This window comes from Delphinapterus leucas, chromosome 5, assembly GCF_059928025.1.
Source record: "Delphinapterus leucas isolate spDelLeu-1000000601 "Yukka" chromosome 5, BTC_Dleu_Yukka2, whole genome shotgun sequence".
Taxonomy (NCBI): Eukaryota; Metazoa; Chordata; class Mammalia; order Artiodactyla; family Monodontidae; genus Delphinapterus; species Delphinapterus leucas.
This window is the reverse complement of record NC_143133.1, coordinates 120,006,487-120,017,517: the sequence shown is the minus strand read 5'-3', so window position 1 is coordinate 120,017,517 and position 11,031 is coordinate 120,006,487. Positions and strand designations below refer to the sequence as shown.

At 43.5% G+C, this 11,031-nt stretch overlaps 1 protein-coding gene across 2 annotated transcripts in view; it reads left to right on the top strand.

Moving 5' to 3' along the window:
- Positions 1 to 400: 400 nt before the first annotated feature.
- Positions 401 to 11,031, top strand: part of METAP1 (methionyl aminopeptidase 1) — a 68,014-nt gene continuing 57,383 nt past the window's right edge. Inside the window, exon 1 of one of the 2 annotated variants that reach the window (XM_089911320.1) lies at positions 401 to 575. In XM_089911320.1, the coding sequence (XP_089767446.1) occupies positions 462 to 575 (114 nt within the window). In that variant the 5' untranslated portion in view covers positions 401 to 461. The remainder of the gene's footprint in view (positions 576 to 11,031) is intronic. The other variant, XM_022582401.3, reaches the window with a different exon arrangement.

The window sequence follows — 11,031 nt, the reverse complement described above, 5'->3', positions numbered from 1 at the left end:
TCAAGACCCTGGGATCCAGTCAGTAAGGGACGACTGGGGAGCTCTCTCTAGGAACTGAGAGGGCCTCTCCCAGTTGGCCGCACCGGGCCTTCTCCGCCGGGCGCCAGGAGGTCGCGCTGGCCGCGGCTACAAGCAGGACAGCACGCAGGGGCCGAACGCCCTGCCAGGTACCCTTACGGCCCCCACGTGCACGCGGCCCGCGAGAAGGCTGGGGCCTCGGGTGGGGGCGGGGCCAAGGCCGCGGGGCGGGGCTCCAGCTGCGCGCGCGGGGCGGGGGCGGGGCGCGCAGCGTGGTCTGGGCAGGCCCGGTGCTCTTCCTCCTCCCGCGCCCAGGCCTGGCGGGCCGAGCTCCTCCCCCGGCTCGGCCTCTCTCCCCACCCCTGCCCTCCTTCTGCCCAGCAGTTCCTCCTTCCCTCCTCCCCTTCTTCCTCGGTGAGGTGCTCCTCCATCAGCCAGCCAGCATGGCGGCCGTGGAGACGCGTGTGTGCGAGACGGACGGTTGCAGCAGTGAGGCCAAGCTCCAGTGTCCCACCTGCATCAAGCTGGGGATACAGGGCTCGTACTTCTGCTCGCAGGTAGACTCCGGCTCCCCAGCGGCGCCGCCGCCGCCCCCCCTCCCCTCTCCGCCTGACCTCGCCGCCGGTCGGGACATGCTCCTCCTCTTACCCCCGCGGTCGCGCCCGCCGCGCTTCCTCCTCCCCACAGTCTGAAGCGCCGCCGCCCCCTCTCTCCTCCGGGGGATCTGGGGCCCCACCGGATCCTGGCCGCGCGGGGCGCACGCTGGGTACTGGCGCGGGCGGCCGCGGCCATGTGGGCTGGGGGCGGAAGCGGACTTGCCCGGAGTCGCTCGGCCGCGCTGGGGCCCCGCGTTGAGGGGCCGGTTCTCACCGCGCATCCTCTGCCCGGGCTGGGGCTGCCAGGTGTGCGGGCTACCCGGGACAGGTGGGGACGCCGGGGGAAGGCGGCAGCCCCAGCTGTGCGAGTCGTCACAGCTGCAGCTCCCGGCAGGGCTCTGATCTTGGTCGCTGGGGGCTGCGGGGCCGGGTAGTCACTCTGGTCCCTACGGGATTGGGGGTCGGAAGAGACCCGCTGGCCTTTGAAGAGTGAGTTACCTGGGACGGTGGGGGTCGCAGAGAGGAGGTATACCAGCCCCACCCACCTCTGTCCGTAGGTTTTACTGCTGCGCATTGACACTTCGGCAACTTTGGGGTTGGGGATGGAGAGGGATCTGTGTAATTCATTCTTTTCCTTTGGCATCCAAAATTATTAATTTACAAAACCATAAGTTAACAGTATGAGTCACCCCTGTTTTACTGAATTTACCACTGAGTGAAAAAGACAGTTCCATTAAGAGTTATGCTTTAAAGCCGTAGTGTATTTTAACAAGTTTTGTGCGGTGGAGCAAAGCCAGCACTGAATGGGGTCCGGACTGCAACGTGTGCTGGTGTTTATGTTTACTGAAGAGCACTAGTGTTCCGGCTGCATTTAGACGCCCGGAGTATTGGCCCGGCGGCATTGGTACGGCTTTTAGTTACAGTCCGGATTTGTTGAAGAGAGGCACGTGAATATTCAGGTACTAAATCGGTAGTGTCCCGCGAGGAGAGCATGAACAAAGAGTCTGAAGGCACGGTCAGGGCCCTGGCCTTGCCGTTGACTGAGATCTTGAACTAGTCAAGTTACTTAATCTTGCTGAGCACCTCTGTGCAGAGGGGAAGATGATACTTTTACTTGCATATTTCACAAGGTTGTTCTGAGGCCCAAATTATCCAATGAATGTGAAATCTTGGTGAAACCTAAGGAGATTCTTTTTAAAGGTCAGTACACTGTAGCACTGTTATATGTAAAAATATAAACGAATAGAAGGAAAACAAATATATAAGAGCAATAATATAAATATTTCAAATATAAACTGTGTAAACATAAAGATGTATGTAAAATTAACGTATAAATAAAATCCTTAAGGTCCAGCACTTGTAGACAAGCGGTTGTAAGAGATCCTAGCTATGTTGTACAGGTGTTTTCAGATAGGATATGATCCTTGACCTTGTTAGTATCATTTGGAAAAAGTTGCACATGGAGAAGTGTTGCTTATTTTAAAAATAGCATTGGGACTACTCAACATGCTAAAAGTGGTCTGAGTCCTTTTGTTTCTTTAAAATAATTTTCAAATTCTATAATTTGTTGAGGCCTGTGTGGGACCTGGACTTAAAACAAAAAAACAGTAGTTTATCTTTGGAAATTGTGTACCGCATGAGTAGACTAATGTGGTTTATGTTGTGCTTAAATTTAGTTGGCATTTGGTAATGTTAAATGAATTAATATGTACACAGACTTACCTGCTGGGATTTTAAAAAGATACTATGAAGCCATATTCATCAGGGATGGGTGATATTCTCTTAGGCATGGTTTTATTCAGTAGAAAGAACATTGGCTCATTGGGGTTTATGGAAAAATGCCAACACATTTGTGAAAACATGCAGGGTTTATTCAGTACGGTAGGTATTTCATGTTGGATTCTGCAGGTATATTTCTAGTCCCATTGTTATACCTGTAGTCAAATATATCCTGAATGGTGCTCAAAGCTGTCTCTTTCTTCATTTCTGTTACTACCTCCTTTAGTCAGTTTTAAAAATTTCTCACCAGTTTCTCTTAGTTCATTTCCCTGCTGTAGTTTCCCACCTTGCAAATAAACACCCCCCCCCACACACACACAAAAAAAAATCAAAGGAAGAAAACCTTTTGTACAGAAGTTATTTCTCCCCTAGCATAGCACAGTCTCACTATGCTTACCGCCACCTATAACAAATAAAGTTACCATTGCTTGCAGGATTCTAGCCCCATAGATTTCTGTCTTCAGAAATCACAGCTATTCTTTCAGTCCCAGCTTGAGACCTTGATCAATCATTAACTTTTCCTAAGCCAGTTTCCACATTTGTGATGAAACTAGGGCTTCGTGCCACTTCTCTGATCATTTTCACTAGCAGTGGTCTGTCTTTTCTCTTCTCCTTGCTCCTCTGGTCCCCAGCCTGGCTATCTGGCCAGCTTGTCTTTGGGAACAAACCGAACAAAACTACAAGAGCCGTAACAGAAGTAAGCCTTTCCCGGTTACCCTGTCACACCACCTTACTCCCTTTATAACATTTTATACAATCTGTAATTATTTCATTTTTGTTCTTGTTTATCTGTCTTTTAATCAGAAGGTGAAGTCATGAAGAAGCTATCTTGTTCAGTTCCCTATCCTCATTTCTCAACACAATGCTCTATGCAATAGGTGGTCAAAAAATGCTTGAGTCATTGTATCAAAAGGCAGAATAAAGAGGTAGACTACTGCATTTGAATCACAGCTCCATTACTTACTAGCTGTGTGCTTTAGGTAGATAATCTTTGTTTTTTGTTATAGCCTTTTAAAATGGGTCTATGAATAGTACCAACATCAGGGTTGGTACTAAATACTAAAGACTAAATACTAAGTGTATGTAAAACACTTAGCATAGCAGTGCATTTCATCAGTGTTAGCTCTTTTTATTGTTATACTGAGTTTATGCTTAAGAAGATAGAAATAGTTTTATTTAGGATGCTTAATTTTAAGAAAAATTTTGGTCCTTTAATGAGTAAAACCCGTTTTACTTGAAATCGAGCCTTTCAGGAGTTCCTGATGTTTGATGGTATTTCTTTATAGATGTATCCATCTTATTCAGTAGTAGTTGACCAATTTTAATAGTAGTTTAGTAGTTTACTTGTAGTCCCTAACAGTTTGTAAGAGTTTTTTGAGGATGGAGGCTGTGCTGTACTCATTTTTGTATTTCTTTTAAGTGCCTTGTACACAGTAGGCACTCAGTTCATTAAATGAAAGAAGAAAGGTCATTGGGCCTGAGAAGGAAAAGCAAAGAGCAATCAAGCCCTTAGTGAACACCCCAGGGCAGATGCTATCTTGTCCTTAGTAGAAGGATCTGCTGAGAAGGACCTGAGTGATCTGCAGCCCTTCATAAGGCATAAGAACTTAAAAGGTAGTATAGTATAAGTGGAAGGAGCCTGCCTGGGTTTGGAGTCTGACCTGGGTTTAAAATTTTTGAGACCATGTCCTTGGGTAAGTCATCTATTTTATGAGAGGGCTAATGGTACACCCTCTTTATGGAGCTGAGGTGAAGGTGAATAAGAGCATGCGAAGTGCCTCACACAGTGTTCAGTAAATAGTTTTATTACACACATAGCCTTATGTCTAATACTATTACAGTCAGATATAAGGAAGTTTTAAAAATGTTTAAGGACTCCTAGAGTAATGAAAATAAAAACAAAAATAAACAAATGGGCCCTAATTAAACTTAAAAGCTTTTGCATAGCAAAGGAAACCATAAACAAGACTAAAAGACATCCCTCAGAATGGGAGAAAATATTTGCAAATGAAACATCAGACAAAGGATTAATCTCCAAAATATACAAACTGCTCATGGAGCTCAATATATATTAAAAAAAAACAAACAACCCAATCAAAAAATGGGCAGAAGACCTAAATAGACATTTCACCAAAGAAGACATACAGATGGCCAAGAGGCACATGAAAAGATGCTCAACATCACTAATTATTAGAGAAATGCAAATCAAAACTACAATGAGGTATCAGCTCACACTGGTCAGAATGGCCATTATCAAAAAATCTAGAAACAATAAATGCTGGAAAGGGTGTAGTGGAATGTTGCACTCTTGGTGGGAATGTAAATTGATACAACCACTATGGAGAACAGTATGAAGGTTCCTTAAAAAACCAAAAACAGAAGTGCCATATGACCCAGCAATCCCACTACTGGGCATATACCCTGAGAAAACCATAATTCAAAAAGAGACATGTACCACAATGTTCACTGCAGCACTATTTACAATAGCCAGGACATGGAAGCAACCTAAATGTCCATCAACAGATGAATGGATAAAGATTTGGCACAAATATACAATGTAATATTACTCAGCCATAAAAAGAAATGAAATTGAGTTATTTGTAGTGAGGTGGATGGACCTAGAGTCTGTCATGCAGAGGGAAGTAAGTCAGAAAGAAAAACAAATACCATATGCTAACGCATATATACGGAATCTAAAAAAAAATAGAAATGGTACTGATGAACCGAGTGGCAGGGCAGGAATAAAGACGTAGACAGAGAATGGACTTGACACGGTGTGGGGAGAGGGGGAAGCTGGGGGAAAGTGAGAGTAGCATGGACATATCTACACCACCAAATGTAAAATAGATAGCTAGTGGGAAGCAGCCGCATAGCACAGGGAGATCAGCTCTTTGCTTTGCGACCACCTAGAGGGGTGGGATAGGGAGGGTGGGAGGGAGGCTCAAGAGGGAGGGGATATGGGGATATATGTGTGCATATGGCTGATTCACTTTGTTGTACAACAGAAACTAACCCAGCATTGTGAAGCAATTATACTCCAATAAAGATGTATTTAAAAAAATAAAAATATAAGCAGTAAATAAACATATTCTATGAAATGGAGAAGCATCGTTTGTTATGAACATTTTGAACAAATTCTTGCAATAGGTTCTTTCAAAGAAGCAGTGGTGATGTAAGGTGACTGATTGGGTCTTCAGTAAGAAAGTAAGTGGGTGGGCATCTTGTATGTTGGAGTTGGAAAGTGAGGAAGGAATTGCCCTTCCAACATGTAGCATCTTTGAAATGCAGACCTGCCCTCTAAGACGCTTTCTCCTTTGGTAACAAAGTTCCTGAGAATGCGGAGTGTTTCTGGAACTCATCTTCATCTTCCTTGGAGGTATTACCATATTATACTTTTTATTTCTAGGGATTTTCTTTAAATTCCTCACATTACCTCACACTATGCCTAGATATTGTTGTAAGATTGGTGTTTGGGTACAACTGTCTTAGCTTCTTATTAAAAAATGAATAGGATGAAGGTCTAGAGAGGTTGTGATTTTTTTTTTAAACAAAAATAACTTTTGCTGTAGAAAAAGTTAGAAAATGCAGGTGAAGTTACCCAGTGATTATTTCTGTGAGTTTTTTGATGAGTATTCTTACAAACACATTTATATATTCTTATATACATTTATGTGCATATACTTGTATGTGTTTTTGTCAGAATGGTACCATAATATACATAATCTTAGGGAATTTGCTTACTTTTACGTCTTAACTAATACATTGGGAATGTCTGTAATAGCTACATTCATATTATCCTTTGTAGTGGCTGGACTAATATACAACGTGATCGGTGTACCGTCCTTTATTTACTCACTTATGGTTGAATTTACTTTCTTTTCAATTTTTTTAGCTACTGTTTAACTGCTCTTCAATAAATGTTCTTGTGAAATTTAAATCATTTTGATTTACTCGGGAGTATAAGATAATAGTAGGACTGGTACAGGAACCCAGGAACCAAGGATTGAAGCACCCCAAGCTGCTAGTAGTTCTCACAGTGTAGTCAATGGATTGTTACTAGTTTGAGAAACTTCTGGTGGTGAATGGAGATCTCCTTTTATTGACATGTTTGTATTATAAATGCTTGTCATGAATTATACTTTTATTCCAGTAGAACTTGTGAAAACCAAGCATCATTTGGTTGGTAGATAGTAAAAAGTTGAACAAATCTTTAACTCTGAGTTACTGTTTTAGAGATTGAAGGGCTATTGGAAGTAGATGTGATCTTATACTATTGATATAGCTTGTGGTAGAAGTTTTCGTCACTTTATTTTTGGGGGGGTGAGTCTGTTTCAGATTTGGCATACTTACAACATTTTTAGTTTGGTCTTAATAATTTGGTGGGGATGACAGACACATAAGCCCATTGCTAAACACATACCCAGCTCTAGACAGGAGGGAGGAGCTTTAGCATGGTAGCTCCTTCTCTATAAATGAGGAATTGTCTTTGGTATTAATAGCAAATCCATTTAGTTGATGTAATATAGGCAGGAATACTCTATAGAGCAACCATTGGGATTCTCTCCATATTAAAGTTTTAATGTAACCAAATATAAATATAATTATCCTTTCTGCTTGATCCTGAACCTCTCTTGACCTCACAGTTTTAACATGAAGCATTTGCTTATTCATGCTTGGGCAGCTCAACAATTATAAATCTTTTTTTTCTTTGATTGATATCAATCTCGGATCTGGCTTTGAATAAAGAACAATTCAACACACCCTGTAAGCTAGGCCTGCCTTTCTCAATGTGTGTATTTAGCAGCTATAGTTGAACCTAGGAAAGGGGGCCCTCTGAAAATTCCCCTCAATTATTCATTGCAGAGTTTTCCTTTTGTGCACCATTCGCAATAGCTAAGTTGTGGAAACAACCTACATATCCATGGATGGATGAACAAATAAACAAAATGTGGTATAAATATATAACAGAATACTATTCAATTTTTTTTTTTTTTTTTGCGTTACGCGGGCTTCTCACTGTTGTGGCCTCTCCCGTTGTGGATCATAGGCTCCAGATGCGCAGGCTCAGCGGCCATGGCTCACAGGCCTAGCCACTCCGTGGCATGTGGGATCTTCCCGGACCAGGGCACGAACCCGCGTCCCCTGCATTGGCAGGCGGACTCTCAAACCACTGCGCCACCAGGGAAGCCCAGAATACTATTCAATTTTAACAAAGAAGGGAATTTTGCAATGTGCCACAACATGGATGCATCTGGAGGACACTGTGCAGAATGAAATAAGTCAGTCACAGAAAGACAAATACTGTGTGATTCCACTTACAAAAGGTACCTGAAATAGTCAAAATCAGACACTCAAAGAGTGGTTGCCAGGGGTTGGGTGAAGGGGGAAATGGGGAGTTACTAATTAGTAGGCATAAAATTTCAGTCAAGTAAGATGGATAAACTCTAGAGATCTGCTCTTTACCATTGTACCCACAACAATGTAAATTATATATATATAAATTTTTTGGCTGTGCCCTGTGGCATGTGGGATCTTAGTTCCCCGACCAGGGATTGAACACGTGCCCCCTGCATTGGAAGTGTGGAGCCTTAACCACTGGACTGCCAGGGAAGTCCCAATGTAAATTATTATTGACACTTAACAATTGTTAAGAGGGTAGATCTCATGTTAAAGTTTTCTTACCATTAAAAAAAAAAAAAAGTTCTTTCCTGTTTTTGTCTCTAGTAACCTATCTGTTTTATAGCTAAGTTCAGTGGGGACTTCTTCCTGATACACCAGAGCTGTGCCATGTCTGTTGGAAAGCATTCCTAAAATCCCTGTCAGCTGGAGTTGGCTAGTGTGACATTTATCTGGGTCATAGGCTCAGGCCTCTAAAGAGTGGTTTGGGTATAAGTGAAATTTTGTGACTTTAGCAGTTTCCTTATCATCATATAATGGGAGGCAACAGAGACTTTTCCATATTTTGAACTTGTATTTATTGGTTCTGCCTTGATAAAAGGTTAAAAAGGGCAGCCCTTTGCATCAGATTCTGAAGGTTATCCTGCTTTATCGATCAAGCTATGAGCTCAAATCATTTAGTAAAATAGGTAAATGTAAGTGCCATTAGGTTTTAGACATGGCATGGCTTTTTTTTTTCCCTCTGAATGGGGATTAATTTTTTTACTGATTATTTCACTAATTGGTGCTAGTGATGGGTTTAACTATTTGAATACTGATAACTCTGCATTGTTCACTACTAATATGTGGAGAAAAATATAAATGCAGTTATGTGATTTAGTGTTGCTTTTGAATTGAGGTTTTTAAGTACCTTAAAGTCAGGATCTATAAGTTTTTTTTTTTTTTTTTTTTACTCATTTGTTTTTATTAGATGTTGAATAGAATAAAAAACTAACAGTAAGTCATCCATAGGATCTAAAGAAACGTGATATAGTAAATGCCTCTATACTTAACCACCTAAGTTATTAAAAAGAACATTATTAGTAAAGCAAGTAAAACCAGAAGGCTCTTACGTGTCTCTCACCCAAGTGGAACTCCCTATTCTGAATTTTGTTTATCATTCATTTGCTTTTCATGTTTGATTCCTTAGATAATACATTGTTTAGTTTTGGTGTTTTTGAGATTTTTGTAAATGAAATCACTGCAAGTATTCTAAAACTTGCTTTATATATTGAGGTGCTCCTGTGTTGCACCTATGAGTGCAACATGGGGGGAGGGCTGGGAGCTGAGGCTCCGGCTTCGGTGGTCAGACCCCAGGGAGAGGACTGGGGTTGGCTGCATGAACACAGCCTGGAGGGGGCTAGTGCACCACAGCTAGCAGAGAGGGAGTCTGGGAAAAAGTCTGGAGCTGCCGAAGAGGCAAAAGACCATTGTCTTGGAGTGCGCAAGGAGAGGGGCTTCCTGCTCTGTGTTCCCACAGGTGACAGAGCACCACCTAAGTGAGCTCCAGAGATGGGCACGAGCTGCAGCTATCATCTTGGACCCCAGAGGCGGGCACGGACCGCTACTGCTGCCACCAAGTATCCTGTTTGCAAGCACAGGTCACTACCCTCACCCTCCTGGGAGCCTGTGCAGCACACCACTGCCAGGGTCCCGTGATCCAGGGACAACTTCCCCAGGAGAACACATGGTGCACCTCAGGCTGTTGCAGTGTCACTCTGGCCTTTGCTGCCACAGACATGCCCCGCATTCCATCTGTGACTGCCGTACCCCTCCCTCTCCTCGGCCTGAGTGAGCAAGAGAGCTCTAATCAGCCACTGCTTTAACCCCCTCCTATCTGGGCAGGAAACATGCCTGAGGGCGGCCAACACGCCCTCAGAGACCAAAACCAAAGCTGAACCCCGGGAGCTGTGCAAACAAAGAATAGAAAGGGAAATTTCTCTGTGTAGCCTCAGGAGCAGTGGACTAAATGCCCGCAATTGGCTTGGTAAACCCTGTGTATGTGGAATACCTGAATAGACAATGAATGCTCCCAAAAAAAGGCGTTGGACTTTGGGGAGCAGCTGTAGACTTGGGGTTTGCTTTCTGTGTCTAATTTGTTTCTGGTTTTATGTCTATTTTTGGTTTTGGTTTTATCTTAGTTTAGTTTTAAGTGCTTGTTATCATTGGTGGATTTGTTTATATGTTTGGTTGCTCTTTTCCTTTTTTTTTTCTTTCTCCTCTTTTTGTGAGTGTGTGTGTGTGTGTATGTTTCTTTGTGTGATTTTGTCTGCTTTTACCATTTGTTTTGAGTCTCTGTTCAGTTTTGTTTTTTTTAATAAATTTATTTATTTATTTAGTTTTGGCTGCATTGGGTCTTCATTGCTGTGCATGGGCTTTCTTTAGTTGCAGTGAGCAGAGGCTACTCTTCGTTGTGGTGCGTGGCTTCTCACTGCGGTGGCTTCTCGTTGTGGAGCACGGGCTCTTGGCACGCAGGCTTCAGTAGTTGTGGCTCGCGGGCTCTAGAGCTCAGGCTCAGTAGTTGTGGCGCATGGGCTTAGTTGCTCCATGGCATGTGGTAGCTTCCTGGACGAGGGCTCGAACCCATGTCCCCTGCATTGTCAGGTGGATTCTTAACCACTGCGCCACCAGGGAAGCCCTGTTCGTTTTTTTATTTTTTTATTTATTTTTTCTCCTCCTTTTCTTCCGAGCCGTGTGGCTGGCAGGGTCTTGGTGCTCAGGCTGGGTTTCGGGCCTGACCTTCCAAGGTGGGAGAGCCGAGTCCAGGATGTTGGATGACCAGAGGCCTCCCAGCTCCATGTAGTATTAATCAGCGAGAGCTCTCCCAAAGATCTCTGTCTCAACACTAAGACCCACCTCCACCCAACAGCCAGCAAGCTCTAGTGCTGGATGACCCATACCAAACAACTAGCAAGACGGGAACACAGCCCCACCCATTAGTAGAGAGGCTGCCTAAAGTCATACTTAGTTTACAGACACCCCAAAACACACCACCTGATGTGTCCCTGCGCACCAGAGGGACAAAATCCAGCCCCATCTACCAGAACACAGGCACCAGTCCCCCTAACCAGGAAGCCAATTTCACCCACTGGGGGCAGACACCAGAAATAATAGGAACTATGAACCTGCAGCCTACAAAAAGGAGACCCCAAACACAGTAAATTAAAAAAAATGAGAAGACAGAGAAATATGCAGCAGGTGA